Source organism: Jaculus jaculus, chromosome 17 (genome assembly GCF_020740685.1).
Source record: "Jaculus jaculus isolate mJacJac1 chromosome 17, mJacJac1.mat.Y.cur, whole genome shotgun sequence".
Lineage (NCBI taxonomy): Eukaryota > Metazoa > Chordata > Mammalia > Rodentia > Dipodidae > Jaculus > Jaculus jaculus.
The window spans coordinates 58,257,268-58,282,353 of record NC_059118.1 but is presented as its reverse complement, the minus strand read 5'-3'; the positions used below and the strand labels follow the sequence as shown (position 1 = coordinate 58,282,353).

Here is a 25,086-nt window from a genome sequence, read left to right as displayed (position 1 = left end):
ACTCACTGGCTATAACAGTTTCCTTCTTGATGCTGCAACAAAGCCCCCAGCCAGAAGCAGCTTAATCACAAATACTAGGCTAGGAGGATATTTTACATTCAAACCACCACACTGACTATTACATATTTTGACCTCTATGCTTTAATATTATATTTTTAACTTTTTGTATTTTATTCATTATTTATATGTGAGAGAGGTCGACAGAGAGATGAGTATGGGCGCACCAGGTCTTCCTGTCAGTTCAAACAAACTCCAGATGCATGGGCCGCTTAGTGCATGTGGTTTGCATGGGTACTGGAGAATCCAACCCCAGCTTGTTAGGCTTTGCAGGTAAGCACCTTAACCTCTGAGCCATCTCTCCAGTCCTGCTTTATTATTTTTGTACAGTTTGTATTAGTAGAAACCCTGCCACTGTGACAAGATGCCTGACATAATCAACTTACATGGAGGAAAGGGTTATTTGGCTCAGAGTTTTAGACATGGTTGATTGAGGACGTCGTGGTGAAAGAGCATTGTGGGGGAAGCTGCATGTCTCATGGCAGCTGAGATGCTGAAGAGAGTGTGGGGGAGGCCGGCCTCCACAGTCCCCCGTGAGGACTCCGACCGTGGCCTTGTACTGGGCTCCACCTTTTAAGTGTTCACATCACAGCCCCATAGCGCCAAGCTCGATGGAGCCTTTAACACGTGAGCTTCAGTGAGACATTTCAATTGACACCAGGGCAGTTACCCATGGCTTTCAACATATTAACCTCTTCTTCACCATTTCTTCTGTCTTGCAGCTCTAGCTTTCTGCCAGAGACGCTGTTTGCTTAGGTAAAGAATACTGAATTTTCTTTTAATGCTTGTTTAGTGTGACCAATTCTTTAAAAATAGCATTTATTAGAAAGTGTCTATATCATTCTTAAACTCTTCTGCTGGATTTGGAAGCATAGAATTCAGCTTGGCAGTTTATTTCTAAGGGGACATTGTTGCTTCATATGCCTGTTGAAACCATGGCTCCTTTGAAGAGCATCTGCATTTTTCAAAATTGCTATGAATATACTTTTCCAACTCCCTTTAGAGTTTTGGCCTGTCTGACTTGTACAGCTTCACAGTGATATGTTCAGGCTTCAGTCTGTGGATTCCTGTTTTTCTTTAGTTTATGTAAGTTTTCTATTTCCCCTCCCTGAGGAGGGCCCATTGTTTAGCTCATTACCTTCTGAGATCTAAACAGACCTTTCGTCGTTTCCTAGTATATAACCTGACTTCTGAATTTTGTATTCTTTCATCTTTTGAATTATGCATTAATCATACATTATCTTTTAAAATTGTTCTAATTTGAACTTACATCTATCCAGCAAGTTCTAAGTCTTGTTGCATTCTGTTATGTAATTTATATATTTCAAATCTGCTATGACATCTTCTAGTTCTTTTTGCTTTTTAAAAATTTCACTTGCTAAGAGAGAGAGAGAGAGAGAGAGAGAGAGAGAGAGAGAGAGAGAGAGAGAGAGAGAGGATATGAATGGATGCACCAGGGTCTCAAGCCTTGCTGCAAACACACTCCAGATACATGTGCCAGTTAGTGCAGTTGGCTTTATGTGGGTACTAGGGAATCAAACTTGGGTCCTGTGGCTTTGCAGACAAGTGCCTTAGCTGCTTGCTAAGCCATCTCTCCAGTTCTTCTGCTGTCTTTTTAAAAATAATCTGTGCTAAATTTATTCCTGAAATTTTTAAGTTTCTATTGCTGTTATAAATAAAATATTTCCATTATATTTTCTAATTAATTTTATAATAAGTGAAAAGATTGAAATTTGTAAGTTTTTGATAAGCAGTTAACTAAGCTATTTCAGTCATTTCTTTTGGGTTGTGTGAGAGACTGGTATTCGCATGCAGTGTTTTCCGTAGTTTTACTTGTGTCTCGTTTCCTCTTACTCTAGCAGTGTTTTTTTAGTTGTTGTTGTTGTTGTTTGTTTTTTCCCAGCAACCCTCGTGAGCCCTCCTGTCCCAGGCTTCCAAGGTGATGGTTCTCGTGGAGTTTGATTTAGAGTATTGCCCATCACTAGTGTGAGGCAAAGATCCTGTGTCAGGATTTCCTAGTTCGTAGTTTGCTAGTTTTGAGATTTTTGGTTTTCCTGGGACTTCTTTGACCCTTCCACTACTTCCCAGAGGCCTCCTGCTCTTCATCTCTCGTGTGATTTCGTCGTGTGCAGTTAACGTTTGAGAGCTGCACACTGGGGCTCCTGATGGCCTGCACGTTCTATTGCTGGAGGACAGATGGCTATTTTCTGGTTTATTTTATTTTCATTTTCAATTATTAACTTACTTGTGGTATTGGAGATTGAACCTAAGACCTGATATATGTTCAATATTGATTTTACTATGAACTTTCCAAACTTTGAAGTTTAAAATACCTAGCACTTCACTGTCACATATGCAGAAGCCAACACAGGTCTGGACTTGAATCAAGGGGTCAGAGGGCTGTGTTCCTCTCTGGAGGTGCTAGGGAGGGACTTGTTTCCTTGCGTATTTAAATTGTGGCCATAATTGTATCTTGTGGCTGTAGGCCTTAGTTCCTCCTATACTTCCTGGGTCTAGCTGACAGCTATCCATTTCTAGGCTGCTGAATTCTTTGTATAACAAATATTCCTTTCTCATTTACTCATTCATTTGTACTTACTTATTTAGTAGTGCTGGCATTTAACCCAGTGCCTCATACATGGTAAGTGCATGCAGTTTCAGTCAGCTTTCTTTGAGGACTGGACAAATACCATGACAAGTACCCAAGTTAAGCAACTGAAAAGAGGAAAGGTTTATTTTGGCTCACAGTTTTGTAGGTAGGCCAGCTCTGGTTCTTTGGTCCTGAGATGAGGTGGAACATCATGACCCTAATCTTATGGCCTCCAGGTCAAAAGAGGTCAGGGTTAAGATAACCCTTTCCAGAGTACTTCTGTAGTAACTACTCCCTCCAACTGGACCCCACCTTCTGAAGATCCTTGTCTGTCAAAGAATGCCATCAGATTATGCGCCCACTTGTGGACAGCTCCATTGAGCAAGTCTGAGCCATCCAAAGTTCTCTGGAGTTCCACTTCTATTGCCTGGGGGCCTAAGTCTTCAACAGTGAGTGTTCAGAGGGTCATTCACATGCAGACATGGCAGGTGCTCTACCACAGAGCTCTCCCCACGCCTCTTCTCTGTCTTCGCAGCCAGCCATGGTAGATTGAGCTGCTAGCTTCCACTCTTTCCTGCCTGTTCTTGCTAACTTTGGCTAGGAGATAGTCTGCATTTTGAAGAAATTGTTTTTTAAAATTTGAAAGAATCCTATTAGAACCCAGTCATCCAAAATCCATGTAGCACCTCACAGATTCCCTGGTTGGGGTGTTGATATTGCCAGCGGGCATTTGCTTTCCACATAACCATGTGGCAACACTCACTATTCTTAAGGTGAGGAACTTTGGGGGAGATGACATTCTTAATTTATTTTAGAATATCTTTCTATAGCAATTTTTCACATCTCTTCATTTGTATGCACAAATCCAAATTAAACTTCTAATATTTCAGGGCAGGTCTGCTAGCATTGAGTTTTCTGTTCTTGTTTTTCTGAATGAATTTTCATTTTTCCTTCACTTCTGAAAACTAAATGATGTCTCAATACTAAGTCCCAAGCTGTAGTTTAATTTCTCTTTCGGTTGTGTAAAAATGGAATAGACAGGTACGACCAATGTAGCCTTTGCCATGTTAACATTTCCTCGTGGACTCCTGGAGGGAAGAAAGGAAGTTGGCCATGAACTGAGGTGGCTTCCTGTTTCTTACTATACACATCTGATTCTCCTCTGCTTTGTACTTGAGACAAGGGTGACCTGCTTCCAGCATTCCTATTCTGTGTCTTCTTGACTAACACATATTTAAGGTCCACTTACTGTTCCTGCACTTGTCTCATGCTGCACACCAAGTTGATGGAAGAGCTTCCCTTTGGTGCAGGTTCAAGGCAGGTATGCTGCCTGTAGGAAACAGCACCAGTCATTTCTTCACCTCAAGCCCCCTTATTTTCTCATCTCTTCAGCAACCTGGTCACACCCCTTTACCACAAGTTGCATGCTTTCTGTCTCCAGAGTGCTGACTGCTCCCTGCCTGCATGCAGATAGGGCCATCTCATGTGAAAACAGTCCCCAGCTTCCTTCTGGCCCTGGCAGGCAGTAACATCTGGCCTCCCCTTGTCCTTCACAGTTGCGTTTTGAGGAAGCATTCTGCATTTCAGGCCCTCACGCTCCCCTTCCTAGCCCACGTGGCTCTAACCCTTGAGCCCACTGACACCGACATTGCTTTCTGAGATGGCACTCTCCGCATCCCAGTGACCTAGCCTTCACTTTGTCCTGATAGATGAATAGAATCCCCATTCCCATGATCGCAGTCACTGGACTCAGCCCTGAAGGATCTCTTGTGACAAAAACAACTTGATGACATAAGTGTATTAAAGAGTTGAAACTTAATTTGAGATAATACAATGGGAAATATGAATCTAATGGAATGAAATGAGAACAAAACAACACTGGTGTAAAACTAGTAAATAGATTTGAAACAGTGAGGAACTAACTGGCTTGAAAATTATGATGTTGACATAAGGAAAAAGCTTTGGTAAATTATAGCGAAAGCAAAGAACAAATAACAAAGAAAAGGAGATAAAAGCGATTGACGTCACCATAAAGGTGCTCCAGGATAAATATAATTGATTTACCTAAAGAAAAGAACTTTATCCCAAAGGGAAGAAAGTCACCAGGAACCATGTTAGAAGATGTAGTAGGACAGAAGCTTCCTGGCATAAAGCAGCTGCCAGGAGGTGGAGCGACGCGCGCACTTCCAGGGCGGCCCTGTCCTTGCAGCCACAGCCGCGTGTTAGTGTAGGCGGCGGCGGGCACACACCTGTAAACTCAGCCCACTGGCAGGCTGAGACAGGGAGCCGCTGAGCTCAGAGAACATGCTGCACAACCTAGTGAGACCCTGCCCCAAAAATACAAAAGACCCAGGAAGCAAACAAATGGAAAGGTACGAATAAACAACATCAGTATGACAAAGATAATGAATTTTGAGAAAAGATATGTGATATTGGGACATGCAGCTCAAAAAGTTTGTCAACCTAATTCTTACTTATTTGAGATAAAAAGAGGCCATGAGGAAGAGAGAGAGATGAGATTGGACACAGCAGGCCCTTCAGCTACTGCAGACAAACTCCTTGCACATCTGGCTTACATGGGTCCTAGGGTATTGAACCTGGGTCTTTTGGCTTTGCACGAAAGTACCTTAATTGCTAAGCCACCTCTCCAGCCCTGTTTCTCTAATTCTTAATCATAGAAGAACTTTTCAAAAATAGTATCTCATAAGAAAGAAAATATCCTTAAGAAAATACAGAACCTGGTGTGGTACATACATTTAATCCCAGCATTTGGGAGGCATTTAGGAGGATCACTACTAAAAGAGAGAGAGAGAAAAAAAAAAAATACAGATGCTTAATAATTCCATTAGAGTTTCTTGAGACAAGGTCTCAGAAGTGGCCTCAAACTCACAAGCCTCTTGCCTTATCATCCTGATTACTAAAATTACAGATAGGAGCCACCCTAAAATTGGTTTTATTTTAAGCACAAAGTTAAATGTTATTCTTTTTGTTTAAAGCATAAAACAGTATTTCTGGTTATTCCACCTTTGGGTTGAATTTTATATTTTTCTTTGCAATGTAAAGCATTTTTTTCTTTATTAGACATGTGCATACTCACTGTATAAACAGCACATGTTGGTACCATCCTCAGCTGCCTCCTCCCCTGTAAAGTATTACTGAATAAAAAGAACAACAGGGCTGGAAAATTGGCTTAGTGGTTAAGGCACTTGACTGCGAAGCCTAAGGACGCAGGTTTGATTCGCCTGTAACTGTGTAGGCCAGATGCACAGGAGGGCGTATGCATCTGGAATTGGAAGTTTGTTTGCAGTGGCTGGAGGCCCTGCTACACCCATTCTCTCTTTTTCCCTCCCTCCCTCCCCCCTCCTTCCCTTCCTCCCTCTCTTGTTCTTACTTTCTTCTTGCAAAATAAAATATTTTTTTAGAAAAGAAAAACAACAACAAGCCTTGGCCATGTAGCAATGTCTGCTGTGAAATAACAGCCACAACAAGAATGATGATATAAAAACAGTAATGATTGAAAACATAAACTTTCTTCACAAAGTACTTGAAGCAGTGGAAAAAAATCATTTGTACCAGTCTGGACTCTGCTTGAAGAAGTCCTGTGTGAGACTTGGCTTGGGCAGGGCCTTAGGCCCCGGGACTGCTTCTCCAGCTGGTTTGCCACAAAGGCGTTTTCCTAGCCTGGAAGCTTTTTCATTTATTTATTTGTTTGTTTGTTTGTTTGTTTGTTTTTGGTTTTTTGAGGTAGGGTCTCACTCTGGTCCAGGCTGACCTGGCATTAACTCTGTCATCTCAGGGTGGCCTTGAACTCATGGCAATCCTCCTACCTCTGCCTCCCGAGTGCTGGGATTAAAGGCGTGCGCCACCACGCCCGGCTAGCTTTTTCTTTTATAACGCACACCCAGCTGTTAGGAAGTAGGTAGGGAGAGTGCTCACTTGGTGGCAGAGGTCACGATTCGGATGGTCAGCCTATCTGCACTATGAGAGAGGAAAGCGTGGCGCTCTGCTCTGTGCATTGTGGGGAAAAGGCCAGCAGGAAGTGCCCTTTCGTAGAAGAACAGGTAAAGAACGAGAGGGATTTGTTGAACATCCTTTTTAAAATGTAGCAGGGCTGACAACTTCTTTTCCCTGTTACTGGCTCTTGCAGTGTATAACTCAGGGTTCTCTAGAGGAACAGAACTGACAGAATGAATTGTATTATGAGGGAATTTATTGGATTAGTTTATGGCAGCCCAACAATAACAGTTTGTAGACCTGAGAGTCAAGAAACCTGGTAGCTGTTCAGTCCATTAGACTGGATGCCTCAGCAGTCCCAGTCCAACACTGAAGCCCTGGAGGCTTCCTGAGAGCCAGGCTCCAGTCTACACCGGTCTTCAGTCCACGCGTGAAGACAGCCGGCAGCCAGGTGGGAGGAAGGGATTCTTTTTTTCCCAGAGTTTCCAGAGAGGGGCTGTCCACATTGGGGGAAGAGCTCACTTTCGAGGAAGGACTTCCTCCTTCAGTTAATCCTTCCTGGAAGCAACCTCAGACACACTCAGAAATGGGGATTAAAAAACAGATCCAGTTGACAACAAACTCAGCCATCACATGTAGTCAGTCACCCCATCTTTTATTTTCAAGGTAGTGTCTTGTGCTAGCCCAGGCTGACCTGGAACTCCAGATGCATGTGCCATCTTGTGCATCTGGCTCATGTGGGTCCTGGAGAGTCAAACCTGGGTCCTTTGGCTTCACAGGCAAACACCTTAACCAGTAAGTCATCTTTCTAGCCCTGGCTAATTTTTTTTAAACCATGGGCCATCATGATTTGATGACTTTAATTTTGTTGATCAGAAACCACAAATAACTATCTTGCTTTACTTTTTTTTATCTTCTGTTCTCTGATGTAATTGCTATAGTATAGTAAGGTGCTTCCTGATTTGTCCAAATTATGTATCATGATCATCAGGTGTAACTCCTCTAAAAGTTACTATGCAATTGGCCCCTTCTCATCAGAACGTTAGCATTGCCTAAGTACAGACTTGCTGGAGCGACAGACTGTGTGTGGGGAAGTCCCATATCAGTGTGGAAAGCATGAGTCTCTTTGTCTGTTGGCTGGCCTTCCCAGTCGGAGGTGTCCGCCAGTTGCTCTGCTAACAAGTAGTCATTCCAGTGTGGAAGATCTAGTCTGGGCCTGGTTCCTCCAGAAAGAAGCAGTGTGCTCTGGATCTGCACACCACACTCTGCATGAATGTCCTGTTGGTTTTGATCAGCAGTTGTCTTAAGATGCAGCTTATTAAAGTTGCCTCTGCCTCATCGTAATCTTAGTTCTTAAAAATTATGATTGGAGCCAGGTGTGGTGGTGCACACCTTTAATCCCAGCACTCGGGAGGCCACCCTGAGACTACATAGTGAATTCCACGTCAGCCTGGGCTAGAGTGAGACTCTACCTCGAAAAACAAACAAACAAGCAAACAAACAAAAAATTATGATTGGAATATGTGTAATTTCACATCTTCTTTCTTGTTTTCCCTACAGAAATCCTTGAGGCTGGTGTGAAAGGAGCTTCTGAATCCCTCAAAGGTGTGAAACGGAAAAAGATCGTTGCAGAGAATCACCTGAAGAAAATACCAAAATCCCCTTTGAGGAATCCTCTTCAGACAAAACACAAGCAGAACACCGAGGTGCCCTCATTCCCTACCCTTCCAAGGGCTTCCGAGGCTCACAAGAAGCACAGCTTCGTCCCGGTGAAGAATGGCAAACAGTTCACCAAACAGAACGGAGAAACGCCCGGGGTAATTGCTGAGGCCACAAAATCTGAAGACTCAATCTCCCCAAAGAAGCCCTCATTTCTATCCCACCCAGCAGAGCTGCGGAGATGGAGATCTGAGGGCTCCGACCCCGCCCAGCTCAGTGTCCTTGAGGAAAAGCAGCCCTGGAGCACCTCACCCAGTCCATCCAGGAGTGAGCGCAGTGAGTGCGTCCCTCCTCCTCCTCGTCCTCATCCTCATCCTCACTGTAGCAGCACGCCCCCCCTCCTACACGAATACCGCCTTTGATGTCTTACTGAAAGCAATGGAGCCAGAGCTGAGCACCTTATCACAGAAGGGCTCATCTTGTGCAATTAGGACAGAAAAGCTAAGACCAAATAAAACTGTCCACTCCCCTTCTACGTTAAAGAACAGTTCTGGGGATCCCCCGGGGCACACTTCACAAGAGCTTGTTGCTGAATCCCAGTGTTCCCCTGGCATCTCCTACCCAGTCCCTGTGGTTGCCACTCAGGATGAGCCCACGGCAGCCCGGCCTGTCTCTCAGCCACATGAGCACTTTGTGTCCACACCGAACCAACACGAGCACCAGCCTCCAGGGCATTCAGCCTTCACAGGACTGCTAACAAATCCACAAATTCAAGAGAATGCCAACCTTGAACAGATTTATAACACAGCTGTGGTATCAACTGTAGGCTTCACTTCTCCTTCCAGCAGAACTCAGGTGGTCCCTCCCCCCAACCAGCAGGTAGAATCAGCTTCTCCCGTCTCAGCAAGTCCGGCCAGTACCACACAGCCACCCCCAGGGCCACTGTACAGTTCAGCTCCTGTGGCTTCTGTTGTCAGTCAGAGTGTTGAGCAGATGTGCAGTCTTCTCCTGAGAGATCAGAAGCCCAAGAAGCCAGGGAAATACATCTGTGAGTACTGTAGCCGCGCATGCGCCAAGCCCAGCGTGCTTCTGAAGCACATCCGCTCCCACACGGGAGAGCGCCCCTACCCCTGTGTGACGTGCGGGTTTTCCTTTAAGACTAAAAGTAATCTCTATAAGCACAAAAAGTCCCACGCACACACAATCAAACTGGGTCTCGTCCTGCAACCTGATGCTGGTGGCTTGTTCTTGGCTCAAGAGTCCCCCAAAGCACTTAGTGTCCACTCGGATGTAGAAGACAGCGGGGAGAGCGAGGAGGAGGGCCCCGCTGATGGGAGGCAGGTTGAGCCAGGCACCATGGAACTGCGGCCTGTGCAAGTAATGAAGAAGTTATCAAATCCTGAAGCTTTGCCCCAATCAGTTTCTCTTCCAAGCATCCCAGATCATGTGGCACTTGGCTTTTCACCTCAGGACAGGCCTTCAGACCCAGAAGCTGTGACAGAGTTACCAAAAGTTGTGGTCCACTCTGTCAACATGTCCCCTTTCAAAATCAACAGTTCAAAGGTTGTCAGTCCCAAGCCTGAGCTTGGCAGCACGCAAGGGCAGAAGGACCTTCAGCTTGCAAACACGCTGTCAAGTTCAGCCGCCGCCCTGGAGCCTGAGGAAAAGTCCCTTCAGAAAGGTGACTTGGGTCAGCCTGGCGGAGAGCAGGAGCCCCGTGCGGGGCCGGCGCACGGCCAGCTCCAGAGGCAGCAGGCCACCGACGACTCCCAGGAGCAGCAGGGGAAGCTTCTGAGTCCCCGGAGCTTAGGAAGCACAGACTCGGGCTACTTCTCACGTTCTGAAAGCGCCGACCAAGCAGTGAGCCCACCCACCCCCTTTGCCAGAAACTTCCCTACCATGGACCCAGACTCTGCGAAGAGCAGCGCACCCCCTGCTCCTCGGGTCAGTACCCCAGCACCCATTGCTCTGCCCGTGGGGGAAAAGCCTTCAGTGTCACCGTCACCGGGCCAGATGCGCCCTCCCTTGGCCACCAAGACTCTGGAGGAGAGGATTTCCAAACTCATCTCAGATAACGAAGCTCTGGTCGATGACAAGCAGTTGGACAGCGTGAAGCCGCGGAGAACCTCGCTTTCCAGACGAGGAAGTATCGACTCTCCCAAGTCATACATCTTTAAAGACTCTTTCCAGTTTGACCTAAAGCCAATGGGACGGAGAACTAGTTCAAGCTCGGATATACCCAAGTCCCCATTCACCCCTACTGAGAAGTCAAAGCAAGTGTTTCTCCTGTCTGTACCATCCTTAGACTGTCTGCCTATCACGAGAAGTAACTCCATGCCAACCACAGGGTATTCAGCAGTCCCTCCAAGTATAATTCCTCCCCCTCACCCACTGAGAGGAAGCCAGTCATTTGATGACAAAATTGGCACCTTTTACGATGATGTCTTCGTCTCAGGCCCCAACCCTTCTGTGCCTCACAGTGGACATCCCCGGCCTCTTGTCAGGCAGGCGGCGGTGGAAGACCCTTCAGCCAGCGAGCACCACGTTGTGGGTGCTGGGCCGTCCTTGGACGAGGGCTGCCAAGGGTGCCCAGGCAGCAGCGAATTCGGACCAGGGCGGAGCAGGCCAGCAGCGCAGCCCTCGCACCTGGAAAAGAAGAAGTCTCATCAGGGTCGAGGGACCATGTTTGAGTGTGAAACCTGTCGAAATCGATACCGGAAACTTGAAAATTTCGAGAACCATAAAAAATTTTACTGTTCAGAGTTGCATGGGCCTAAAACAAAGGTAGCTCTGAGAGAGCCTGAGCCCAGCCCTGCATCCAGCGGGCTGCAGCCTCAGGTCCTACACTACAGGGTCGCTGCTCCCACAGGGGTGTGGGAGCAGACACCCCAGATTAGGAAAAGAAGGAAGATGAAAAGTGTGGGAGACGATGAGGACCCACAGCCTCGGGAAAGCAGGACTTTGAAAAGCACGCCAGCCCCTCAGCTCCCGCCTGCCCTGGGCTGTGCTCCTGGCCTTTCCAGGCCCTCTGCTGCCCTGACCAGTGAGCAGCCACACGCCGCGGGCCAGGCGCGCAGCTCCCAGGCTCATCTCGTGGCCAGGGGCTCCGAGCCGGCGCCCGCGGGGGAGCAGCAGCTCAGCCGAGCAGCCCAGGAGCAGCTAGAGGGGAAGAGGCCAGGGACGGGCATCTCTGTCATCCAGCACACCAATGCTCTGAGCCGGCCCAACTCCTTTGACAAGTCGGAACCTTTTGAAGGAGGCTCCATGGTTTCTTTCCAAGAGCTGAGGAGAGCTGGGAAGCCTGAGGCTCTGAAAGTGATAGGCATCATCTCCCCAGAGGAAGGTCACCCACCCAGGGACGTCCACCACCCTCACCAGGCTGCTCTGTCGGACTCGCTTAAAGGAGAGCTCCAGGAGAGCTCCAGGATGAGCACGAGTGAGCGGCACGGGTCGGGACAGGCCTCACGACTTGTCCGGCAGCGTAACATCCAAGTCCCAGAAATTCTGGTCACCGAAGAGCCAGACGGAGACCAGGAAGCCCAGGCCCGCGACGAAGAGAAGGCCGAGAAGTTCAGCTGGCCTCCGCGCAGTGAGACTTTGTCCAAGCTGCCAACAGAGAAGCTGCCACCCAAGAAGAAGAGGCTCCGGCTGGCCGAGATGGAGCACTCCTCCACTGAGTCAAGCTTCGACTCCACTATTTCCCGGAGTCCCAGCCGGGAGAGCAGCTTGTCACACACGTCCAGCTTCTCGGCCTCCTTAGACATCGAGGATGTTTCTAAGTCGGAGGCTTCCCCCAAAACCGACCTTCCAAGTAAAGCAGAGTTTCTTTTGATTCCACCAGGCCCCAACACACTGAGCATCCCCGGGAGTCACCGGGAGATGAGGCGGGCTGCATCCGAGCAGATCACTTGTGTGCCCGCACTGATGGAGGTCTCTGACTTCCGGAGTAAGTCGTTCGACTGTGGCAGCGTGACTCCGCCCGGGGTAGCAGCACTTACTGAATCACAGCCTTTCACTGCCCCTGCTGGGGTGGGAGTCACTGGGCATGTGCCCCTTTTGGAAAGGAGACGGGGTCCATTGATCAGGCAGATATCCTTAAATATCGCTCAGGAGAGTCACCTGTCTCCTCTCCACACCTCACCTTTCCAGAACATCACCCTTCCCAGTGTGAAGGCAGGCCTGCCACAGGGCCCTCAGCTCCCTAACACATCTCCGGCGGGGTTTCCTGTGCACACCTTGCAGTCCTGGACCCAAACTACGGATCTGCACGTGGAAGGGTCAAGCACTGGCATTGCTAACAGCTTTACTCCTCAGCAGCCCTTTGGTACCAGTTTGTTAAATCAAACCCATGCACCCCTGAGCCATCAAAACGTGCACCCGCGTCTACCGGTGCCTGCCCCGGGCATCAGAGCAGACACGTGCTCCATGGTGTGCGTGTCCTCCGCAGTCACAGTCGAGGACTGCTTTCCTCCCAAATACCAGCTTCAGTGTCAGGCCCCCCCCTTCCAGCCAGGCTTGCTCTGTCAATCCTCTGCGGCCTTTGCCCAATCAAGTTCTTGCAGACCCAGCTGTAGCCGATCACAGCCCAGCTTCAGTAGTAGTACCAGCCAGAGCAGGAGAGCCTGTGGCCAGCTCAAGTACTCTGGCAGCACTGCAGCCCGGGCTGCCAGGCAATCAGTTGCGGAAGGAGCCAGCATCCTTCATGCTGCCCGTACACCTGCAGTCTAAAGGCCCCACATACTGTTTTGCCACGTCTCTGCCACAAATTCTAGTGACCCAAGATCTGTCCAACACGCCAATTTGCCAGGCAAATCAAAGTGCCGTGTCAGTCAGTGAGGAACAGAATCCCATTACAACATTGCCAAAAGGTCCCCCTCATGCATTGCCAACTCCTGACCTTCCATGCGAAAATGTTCTCTCAGATATGGGCCAAAATTCTCCAGTTTCCGAATCCTTGCCCATAACTCAGAAGACGTCTGTGGGTAGACTCTCTCCCCAACAGGAGTCTTCAGCCTCAAGTAAAAGGATGCTTTCGCCAGCAAACAGTTTAGATATTGCCATGGAAAAGCACCAGAAGCGGGCAAAAGATGAACATGGAGCTGTTTGTGCCCCAAACATGAGGCCCTCAGAGCCACTGAGCCCAAGAGCTAGCGATGGCCCGAAACAGAAGCCAGTTCTAGTTAGGCAGCTCTGTACCACCGAGCCCCTTGGAGGAGGGGTTTCAGAGCAGGGTGACTTTTCTCAGCCTGGAACTAGTAACAACACTGCTAATTTGACAGGCGTTTTGCCAGCTGATAGTCTGTCATCAGAACAACCCAGGTTTGTAGTCACAGAACCTATCAGTGAATTGCAAGAATTTGAAAACAGCCCACCTAAGTCATTGACTGTTACAGTGGCAAATTCACATGACCCTTTAGAAAATGCCCATGTTTCTCCTTTGAAATCTATAGGCAATAACCAAGAAAGGAAGTCTCCAGGGCTTAAAAATCAAGTTGACAAGGTCAACATCCAAGGACAGAGTACACCACCAGCCTCCTCTGATCCATCTCTGTCCAGCAAGTCAGATCCCCAACAGCCATCTTTCCCCAGCCTGAAGACTGCAACCAGCTTTACCTGGTGTTACCTATTAAGGCAGAAGTCACTGCATTTGCCCCAAAATGACCAGAAAACTTCAGCCTATACCGAATGGACAGTGAGCTCCAGTAATCCAAATCCACTTGATTTGCCTACAAAAGTTGCTCTTTCTCTTCTTAATTCAAAACAGAAGACTGGAAAGTCACTATATTGTGAAGCAATAACCACCCATTCAAAGTCAGATTTGTTGGTCTATTCAAGCAAGTGGAAAAACAACTTAAGCAAGGTACTTGAAATATAATTTGTCTTCAAAATGGTTTGTGCAGATCTATTTCAACAAATCTTAATACTTTTCAATAGTTTGCTTTAGTACTTAATTTAGAATAGCGTATTTTGCTGCATGTGTGTGGTTATGGGAGAAAAGGTGACATAGTCCTCCTGAGAGTTCACGCTGGTAAGATCGCCTGGTGTCCTTTTTCCGTTGCTTTTGAGGTATTGTTGCAGCAGTAACTTCCTTGGAGCACAGATCATTTTGGCGTTTTTGGTTTTGTTTTCCCCGTCAGCTAACTATGACAATTCTACTCAGATGGAGTTCGCATGGTTACAGGATCTTTCTCTTTGTTCAGGAGTTGTTAGCTGAAGAGATCACACATGCTCCGCAGCTGTGGTCATCACAGGTGGTCATTTTTATCAGGGGTCAGCACGGAGCCTGCCATACTCGTCTCGCGCCTCCTCTCAGTTGCCCTCTGCCTTTGCCAGCCAGTTGCTTCCTGTTCAGCATAGCTGAGAGCCTTTAGATCTGCTAAGATTTGCAAAAGAATTTATGTACTTGATAAGTTCATTTGATCAAACTTCAGGGTGTAATTTAAAGTTATAAAAATTTGGGTGCAATCTGAGGTTGGGTTTCCCCAGGGCTGAGGTGGAAGCTGAGGAAGAGAAAAGCATGGCATCTTCTCCTGAAAACTTGATTCCTCTCATGAACCAAATAGCCACTCAACAGATCAATACCAGTGACATTTATTTATCCATGAGCTTCCACTATAGTAAAGAGAAGGAAAAGTCCCTTTTTGCATCATTTTTCGATGACCAGGTTGAAGTGGAGAGGTTCCAGACTAGACAGATCCTGAGATATGTAAAAAAACTAAATGGTCAAGTCAGCCCTCCATCTATTGAAAGGCCTCAAATAGAAAAGTGGGGAACTTCTCTGGAAGTCCTGACCTTGGTTCTGGAGATGGAAAAAGAATTAAGCTCTTGAAAGACATGAACACCCTAGTGACCCCGATGAGGGATCTGGATCTCTTAGTCCTTCTAGAGGATTTTCTGCATAAACAGGAAAGGAATGAAAGTTATCTGAAAAGCCAAATTAACTATGAGATGCAAACAGAGGAGCAGGCACAGAAAGAGCAGGCGTGTCTGAGGAGCCTGCTGGAGCTACCACAGTCTGGAGAAATGCCCGAGGACAGCATGGCCAACCCCCCAGCGCAGACGGCCCTTAACACATTCTGATTTGCCTCCGGAAACACCTTTCCTTCCCATTCTTCAGTCCCAGTGGAGCAAAATAGATCCCATTTTGCATTATAACTGTGCAAAGTGGTTACTGTAGAAGGTTTTGGTACAGGACTGTAGGATCAATGAAAACTTTTAGGGTCGTCAGTTGCATTAGACTTTTTTGTTTTAAAATCTCTCCTACTCTCTCTGATGTCCCCCAAACACTCAGTGACAGCCAAGACTGGGTGGATTCAAGGAGACCATGTAAATGCTATTGAAATTTAAGTGATGAGACCTTGAAATTTCAATTCTTTCATGGGCGTATAGATTCTAAACTTGTAAAAAGTTGGGTTTTCTTTGGATTAAATGCTCTTTGAGAACAACTTTTTATGTAGAAAAGGTGACCCTTCACTGCTGCACATAAAGTACATTGCTGCGGTCACCAAGGTGCTTCTTCATAGCCTCAGGTAGATGTAGACAGTGGGATTATGCAGAGGCAATGTCCTACTATCCAGTGGGTGGCTTCCTCTTCCCTCTCCTGACAGTCGATAGCAGGGATAATTACTTTTAGGTCAGTCTCCTTGGACTGCTGTGGCTGATGCTGTCTAGGAAGAAAGAGGTTCCATTGGCCTGGAGAGAGGGTTTAGCAGTTAAGGTGTTTGCCTGAAAAGCCCAAAGACTCAGGTTTGATTCCCCAGGACCCACATAAGGCAGATGCACAAGGTGGCACATGTGTCTGGAGCTCGTTTGCAGTGGCTGGGGCCCTAGTGTGCCCATTCTTTATCTCCCCCCTCCCACTTCTCTCTGTCACTCAAATAAGTTTTTTTTAAAAAAGCTCCATATAATGAGGTCCAAGCTCCAAAATTATCCCCATGTGTATGAGTGAATCTTCCTTTTTTCATTAACTGCTTAATCTGTGAAATAAAGTTAGCACTTTCTAAGATATAAATTGATACATACAAACTCTAGAAAATAAAAAAAAAATTAGATAATTTTAGGAATCATTAGAATTGTTGGTTTTATAAAGTAGGGAAAAATCATTTTAGTGATTAAATAGGTAAGGGCATCATGTTAGCGCTATGCATCACAATTATGGATGAACTCTCAGGTTTATACACATACATGCATAGAATACAGATTCATAAACATTTGAAAATCAGTAAGAAAGCATGGCAGTGTCAGTGTTGCAATGTTAAATGAACAGTTCTATAAGAACTTGGAAGAGTGCTGGGGGGGCATGTGGGTAGAGTCAGGCACTCAAAGATGTGCTAATTCTTTAGCCGAGTTTATGATAGTAATAAATAAATAATATCTAGACAAACAGGAACAAGGTAATTTTAAAAGGCTACTAAATTGTGTGGAAATGAAAGAAATCTTTTCTCTTAAAGAATTACAAGGAGGCTGGGCATGGTGGCGTACGCCTTTAATCCCAGCACTCAGGAGGCAGAGGTAGGAGGATTGCCATGAGTTTGAGGCCACCCTGAGACTCCATAGTGAATTCCAGGTCAGCCTGGGCCAGTGTGAGACCCTACCTCGAAAAACCAAAAAAAAAAAAAAAAAAAAAAAAAAGAATTACAAGGAATCTAGCATGGGCAGAAGATTTTGCAAGTTTGAAAGAGTAACAGAAGCTAGAAAATTTGTGTAACAGCCAGAGCCTGTGCAAGGTCTTGGAAAAGGATTGTGTCAGGAAAGGAAAGCGCACCTGGGTGCTGGGAGAATTCATGGTTTAACAGCACAGACTAAGCCCGTGAGATCGGAATCTGGAATGAGACCGCAGCCCAAGAATGCCCAGAGAGCGAGCATCACTGACATCCCTGAGGCCCCCGTGGAAAAGGGTCTTGCCAGACTGGGAGTGCTGTGTGACACCCTAGGTTCAGTCTGCATTACCCACAGGTGAAAATTATAAAGGCTTCCCCCATGTACCAAATCCTTAAAAGGAATATCTAGAAGTACACATCTAGATTTGGGTCTCCAAAGAGAGCTGCAGGGGGAGGAACAGAGATTCCTTTGCTTGTGGTTAATGAAACTGCTCAGAGGAAGGAGAAAGAAGAGGAAAAGATGAAGAAAATCCGTAAGAGAACCAGAGAACTACCCTCGCAGAAAGGAGAAGGGAGACAGCCGGGGGAAGTAGCATCATACAGGCCAGGGTAGAATGTAGCACGGCCCTTGTTGAAGTGTGGCGTCACAAAGACACTCGCAGTGCCGCTGGACACTTGAGTCCATAGCGGGTGGCTCAGGCGGACACTGGGTTGACTTGTGCACAACTCAGATGGCAGCGCCTTTGTGATTTGAAATATGAGGAACAAACAAAATAAAGGAAAAGCAGGCACTGACACACCAATGATGCCATGGAGTGGACAAGCACTCACAGATGAAGGAAATAGTGTCCTGGGCGTTCACCTGAAAACTTGGGCAAGTACAAGTGAGCACAAGGTGACCAGGAGGTGAGGGCTACCGAGTGCTCACCAAGACAGGGAGCTGTGTGGAGAATTGCTAAAGCGAGAAAGGCCAGGCAAGGAATGTGCATGTATTCCACATCGTAGGGAAGCTGGCCTTCTGCTTTGTAGGGAGAGGAAGGAACGAGGTGGGAGGTGGGCAGTGTCAGTAACCTCCATTCTCTTGAGAACCTTTGGCCAGTAGCCTTTCCCCCCGTCATTGTGAGGACAGGAGCTTCCCAAATCACTTCGCCCAGACTACTTGCCCCTCCATGATACACACTCTCCAGTGACTTGTTGAATCATCTTGGGATGATTAAACTTTTTTTTAAAGGAGATTAGTATGAAAGAAGCTCTTTATTAGAGAATTTGTGCCACATGTCAGATTCAGCCAGAGGGTTCTGCTACTTAACACTTGATCTTGACAAAAATGCTACAGTCCTATAAAATTTTATATAAAGCCTTAAGGTGGTGTTTCCTGTAGAAAAACTGTATGTGGCATATCATTTTGATGGTCAGTATCCTTTCCCAAGGATTTCATTACTGGGCTAACCCTGACTTGTGACCTGACCTGCCTAAGGCAGCGTGGAAGCAGCGCTAGAGGAGCGTGCTCTAGTTAAAAGAACGGGAAGGGGGCAGGCTGGATACTAGAGGAGCGTGCTCTAGTTAAAAGAACGGGAAGGGGGCAGGCTGGGTACTAGAGGAGCGTGCTCTAGTTAAAAGAACGGGAAGGGGGCAGGCTGGGTACTAGAGGAGCGTGCTCTAGTTAAAAGAACGGGAAGGGGGCAGGCTGGATACTAGAGGAGCGTGCTCTAGTTAAAAGAACGGGAAGGGGGCAGGCTGGGTACTAGAGGAGCGTGCTCTAGTTAAAAGAACGGGAAGGGGGCAGGCTGGGTACTAGAGGAGCGTGCTCTAGTTAAAAGAACGGGAAGGGGGCAGGCTGGGTACTAGCAGGTGGCCCTGCTTTACCTCTGCAGTGCTCACACGTGGGAGACTTCGGGGTGTGTTTGGGGAAGCTGAGACATGCCCAAAGAGATGCCTTTCCACTTCCAAAGAACAAGCTAAGAAATACATTGAAACTGTGGAGTGGTAAATGACATTTATGGATAGGTTTTTAAAAATATTTTATTTATTTATTTGACAGAGAGAGAGAATGGGCATGCCAGGGCCTCCAGCCACTGTAGACGAACCCCAGACACTTGCACCCCATTGTGCATCTGGTTAATGTGGGTCCTGAGGAATCAAACCAGGGTCCTTTAGCTTTGCAGGCAAATGCCCTAACTGCTAAGCTATCCCTCCAGCCCTGTAAGGATAGTTTTAAAGCACTTCTGTTAAGTTCATGAAATCCCAAGGTGGGAGACTTACTGGACTGTGTTAGGGACCGTGGCACAACAGGAGACAGTTCCGTTTGGTTTGAGTTAGCCAAAATGAGAAAAAGCCAGCGTCCTTGGATTCCACTGCCTCTTGGAGTGTTAGACACCGCTGATTTAACTCCGTGTTCTATACTGTCTGTGCTGTTGTAATTTCCAACGAAACATCATGTTTTTTGTTTTCAGCTGAATTAAATTAGTTGTCTTTTTGTTTTTTCTCCTTTCAGAGAGCATTAGGTAATCAAAAGTCCACAGTAGTTGAATTCAGCAATAAAGATGCCTCTGAAATTAACAGTGAGCAAGATAAAGAAAATTCCTTAATCAAAAGTGAACCAAGAAGAATTAAAATATTTGATGGAGGGCAAGTACATATTTTATTCTTAACTGTGCATTTGCTTTCATGTGAATGAAGACTTGTCAGTGATGATTTTACTTAAATATTGTGAGGTTTCTTAGTCCACTAGTAGAATCTCTTTGACAGGATTTGTTAGTCTTATGTTAAATAATTCAATTATGTTGAAGGAAATGGGGATTAGGGAACATTATAGAGCCCAAAAGCCAAAGTTCAGCTAATCTCACAGTGGACCTGGCTTCCCTGCTGATGCGCAGTAGGAATGGCTGGGGGTCTCCACGAGAGACCTTCATTGCCCTCTTGCTGCCTTACTGTAATTTATTATAAGAAAAGCAAGTTGTAAATGCCAGTTTTAGAGCTGGAAATATTTTAGTACTGTCGCTGTGACTGAATTTAGCAGTGAGGCAAACTTTCAAACCAGTCTTAGAACCAGGGAAATGTTTTTAGATTAGACATACTGAATGAGTGTGGATAGAATTAACTGTTGGTACATTAAGTGTGAGGTAGAAAAGGGGAAAGTGCTAGTATATATGCATAAGATTTTTAAAGATTGTATATAAAAGTTATGCATTATCTTTTAGGTTGAATTTAACCAATATTTTCTCAGAGATTCAATGTTTAATCTGATCTCCTTATTTTTTTTTTCTTTAAATCAGGTATAAATCAAATGAAGAGTATGTCTATGTCCGAGGCAGGGGAAGAGGAAAGTACATTTGTGAAGAATGTGGAATACGTTGTAAGAAACCCAGCATGTTAAAGAAACACATAAGAACCCACACAGATGTTCGCCCCTACCATTGCACTTACTGTAACTTTTCCTTTAAGACCAAAGGTATTACATGCATGTTTTATGGTCCTGTGTGCGTGCTTAATGCAGGAGAGCCAGGCTTCAGCTTCCAATAGATAGTACCTTCAGTGGACTAAGTTACATCTTGTTAGCCTTGTAGCTTTATTTTTTATGTTTCTAGATTTGGGAAGGAAGTATTTTATAATTACATTTTTTTAGAAAATATGTGTGTGTGTGTAGATATATATATATACACATACATCCATATATATATAGAGAGAGAGGGAGGGAGAGAGAGAGAGCATTTTCAAATTGTCAGCTGCCTCTTTATATTTTAGGCTCCAAGTTACAGTTGCATAAAATGATGTTTAACACACTTTCAAAAATATTTACTTTGGGCCTGGGGAAAAATAATTTTATGACCACAAGTAAATTTATTTGAGTCTCAAAAGATTAAGAGAGATTTAAAATAATCACAATAAATTTTTGTATTCATTTCATGAATACTGTATTGTCTAATTTTAGACATAAATAGCCATTTCTTTTTTTATGATGCTTTTTCAAACTTCAAAAATGGCAAATTGCAGCTTTAAATTTCTGTTTAACCTTTCTACTGATTGTTTTAAAGAGAGATCTCAGAACTAGTCATTAAAATTATATTTAGCAAACTCCTGTTTTCTTTATGCTTTTGTTTACATCATAAGCCTTTATGATGAAATAATTTTATTCTGCACAAGTTTCTCTTGTATACACTGGATATATAATTATAAAATGTTTGTTGCTTATTAATGAGTCATTATATAATACTTTCTTAAGATGTATATTTCATGTGCTCCCTTTCAAAAGACTTGTTTGCAAAGCAGTGTAGTCACAGGAATACCTGACTGAAATAGCAATATCTGTAAAAAAAATTATTTTTATAGAGACTTTTTATTCCTTCTGCATTCACATTTGTGTTTTTCTGTTCTATTGATTGTCTTCACAGAGTTTTGGTAAAGATCAATCATTTCTGTTGCAAAAATTTCGACAGCTTTGGCTAGTACTTATTGGCATTTAATGAAAGTTCTAACTGATAACCGAATAGCTTCAAATGAGCTCTTCAAATGTCAGTGGTGTCTGAAAGGAGAGTGAAAGCAAAACAAACATTATCCAGACAGCATTGAATATTTCTGTAAAGTTGCAAGCAACCAAAGGGATTGATGGAGTCCTCACTTGGTGGTCTTTGTTAGTGATGTAGACCCTCCTGGAGGTGGAAGTGTGGGTATTTCAGGGTGACTACTGAGTCTTGTGTGAGGACTATTAGAGAATCTTTAGCTTTTTTATTGGTTTTGACCTTGTAATTTAAAAAGCATCTATTAACTTGTAATATGAGACCAGGAGCCTATTGAAAAGGCTAACATTGCTAAGAAAAGATTATCAAGCACACAATATCATTATCAAATCTTAGAATATCTACATATAATATGAAATGAATAGTTTTAAATAGGAGAAAAAACAAATTATATTACAAAGTATAATAACAAAATAAAGGCAAGGAAGAATGAACAATTTAAAACAGAAAACCAAATAAAACCATAGTGATTCCTTGGCAAGAAAAAATACTGCTATCAGACTTCCATTAGTCTTAGTGAAATGACCCAGAACATTAAAGCCGCGTCTGGGCACTGTTTGTTAAATGCTAATCAGAGCAAGGGGACCTGTGAAGAGACAGCTGCTAATGCTACTTAGCTAAATTCACATTTTTTGAAAATATTAGAAATGCATTTATTTCCTATTCTTAGCATGTTGGTTCTCATTTCTTAGTGACACAATCAGAAATCTATCTAAGTAAGTCTACTTAAAGTAGATCCTATAACTCCTTTTTTTTTTTTTTTTTTTTTTTTGGTTTTTCAAGGTAGGGTCTCACTCTAGCCCAGGCTGACCTGGAATTCACTATGGAGTCTCAGGGTGGCCTTGAACTCACGGCAATCCTCCTACCTCTGCCTCCCAAGTGCTGGGATTAAAGGCGTGCGCCACCACGCCCGGCTAGATCCTATAACTCCTTTTGAGGGCAACTAAATAGCAGTAGATCTGTAGGGTTTTGTTTTTTTTTTTTCTTTTCTCTCTTCTGTTCTCTTCTCTTCTCTTCTCTTCTCTTCTCTTCTCTTCTCTTCTCTTTTAATTAGGTTGTAGGTTTTGCCCAACTCTCTCTGTTTCCAGTCCAACCCTGCATCTTCCTGACCGTGCAGAAGCTCAGAGCTAATCATGTGTGTGCTTAGTTTATTAGATGAATACACTTCAAGATAATTTTAGTCGATTTATTTTCATGGTATGCTTTGAATAACAATATGAACTTGAAGCTCTGCAAGATACAGTCCCATTTATTTCACAGAAAACTGTGGCTTTGGGTATCCTGAAACAAACATCTTCTGTTTCCCAAAAGCATTTAGATAAATGTTTAAATTTTTCATGGAATTTACCTATAAAAATAAGTAAAAAGCCTGCTGTGGTGGCATGCACCTTTAATCCCAATACTCGGAAGGCAGAGGTAGGAGGAAGATGGCCTTGAGTTTGAGCCACCCTAAGACTACATAGTGAGTTCCAGGTCAGCCTTGGCTAGAGTGAGACCCTACCTTGGAAAACAAAACTAACTAAATAAAGTACTAATACACATGGTGTATGATATTGCATTGCAGGGGACATTTGCATCTGAATGTGCATATGATACATTTTTAAAATGAAAATTTTTATTTTAAATTACTTAGGAAGTTGATTAAGTAATATCCAAGTTGTGAAAAATGATTAATAAAGCTTTAAATCCCCAAATTCATCTAGGTACAATTAACCATTAACTTCTGAGAAAACAGATAACTTGCTATGGCTGTCTAGGAACAGAAGTCTCATGAAAGGGAATGGTTAGTGGTCTTTTAAATTTGTTTTATAATACTATTATACTGAAAGCATTCTGACTTACATGCAGAAGTCTCAGCTACAGGAAAGGTGATTCAACCATTTTTATAACTTTCCATGCAAAACCTTTGAAGCTCTTATAGAAAAGTAGTGATTTATATATTTCACACACATTGTTTTTATAACTACCCTGTATTCACTAGCTGTTAATGTTCTTCCAGGTTTGTTTCCTATTCTGTTTTTAAGTATGTTGAATGTTGAGTGTCAGTCACAGACAGAACATTTAAGCAGGTGATAAGTACAGGATACATCTGGGCAGGAGTCAGAGGCTGGTGCGTCTTCACCCTGCTCTGCTCTTGGAAGCCTCTTCCAGTGGGCTCTCAGCACTCACCATGTGCCTGATTGAGGAGAGTACAACACTCAGTCAGAACCAGCTTGTGCCGCCGTGACCAGCGTCGCAGACCACTTGCACTCATCAAGACAGTGAACCTGGATGAATGTGGTGATCTGCGTGGGCTTCTGCCACTGCTAGCCCAGCATTTGAACAGATGGTCCGGGCACTTGTAGCTCTTCTAATTGGCCCTGTCCATCAAACTCAACATTTGAATTTTGTCTCACACCTACTATACAGCATTAGTGCCCTGTTGGCAGTGTTTTGGATAGCATTGTCCACTTGGGATGTGTGACATGCTCAGGAGAATCTGAGCTGTTCCTCCTCAGTCATGGCCACTTAAGCAGGTGTACCCATTTATTTGTTCCCAGGGACCCAGACACAGAGTTCTAATCTACGTCAATGCCAGAGAAAGCACCTTTAGAGACACTGTTAGGATCTGAATAGCCAGTAAGTAAAGTGAAATGCCCAGAACTCTATTTCCTGTACCACACAAAAAAGTATTGTTTATAACCCTTTCTCCTATGTCTAACAGGAAATACTGCTTATAATGTTAAAATCACCCCAAACAGCATATCATCAATAGTCAAATTCAAATTGTAAAAATAAAAATTCCTGGGTACCAGAAATAGAGAAGTAACTCAAAGCCAGCATGGTCGGCAGATGCTTAAAAGAATTTAAAAGTCCATAGGGGAATCAAAGCAAGATTCATGGTTACAGGACTGGGATTTTAATAGATTGTTCTGAAGTCAGTAGCCCCTGAAATAAACCTGTCTGCCTGTTCTGTCCATTTCAGGGCTGGAAACCAAGCTGTCTGCTATAAACAAAATCCTGTACCTATGCCATGCCAAACCAAAACCAACAGGGCGATCCAAAACCAATGGAACTGTTAAGGTTCAAGACAAAATCATCTGTGTTACTGTCATACAGAGATGATTCTGTAACTTCAAGATCTCTAGGACTCAACAGAAAACTGTGTTATTAAAGACCAGTTTACAATTAAAACTAAAAAAACAAAGTGTTCAAGGATGTGAACTATGAGAGAGAGCCAATAAACACAACTAGTGAGAATTCACTCCAGGGAACTATAGGTCGTAATGTATCCGGGAAGTAGCATTAGGTATCCACATTACAGGAAATAAATAAGAAACAATGCCTAGAACACATAAGGCCAAAGTAGACACTGACAAAGAGCAGACTTGAAAGTCCATTCCCTAAGAAGCACAAGGTGACATCGACGTGTGAATACTAGCATTGTCTTTCATCCAAGTGGTAGTCATTGAAATTGTCCAACTCCAACCTGTATATGTATTGGGAATAGGAATTGAATTCTCCAGTGTTGACAAATGCAGTAACAATATAATACTACATACGCTTAGTGAACATTCTTTTCCCTTAAGGAAATCTGACAAAACACATGAAGTCCAAGGCACATAGCAAGAAATGTGTGGATTTAGGCGTCTCAGTAGGTTTAATAGATGAGCAAGACACAGAAGAATCAGGTAAGGCTTTATACCCTACTTTTATAATGCAGTTGACC

The 25,086-nt window shown here is 44.5% G+C and overlaps 1 protein-coding gene across 1 annotated transcript in view; it reads left to right on the top strand.

Moving 5' to 3' along the window:
* The window catches only part of Hivep1 (HIVEP zinc finger 1), a 127,664-nt gene that overhangs the window by 94,807 nt on the left and 7,771 nt on the right, over positions 1–25,086 (top strand). The window contains 6 exon segments of the mRNA XM_045136367.1: positions 8,162–8,652; positions 8,654–12,757; positions 12,759–14,120; positions 19,355–19,488; positions 20,136–20,311; positions 24,947–25,048. Coding sequence (XP_044992302.1) covers positions 8,162–8,652; positions 8,654–12,757; positions 12,759–14,120; positions 19,355–19,488; positions 20,136–20,311; positions 24,947–25,048 — 6,369 coding nt within the window.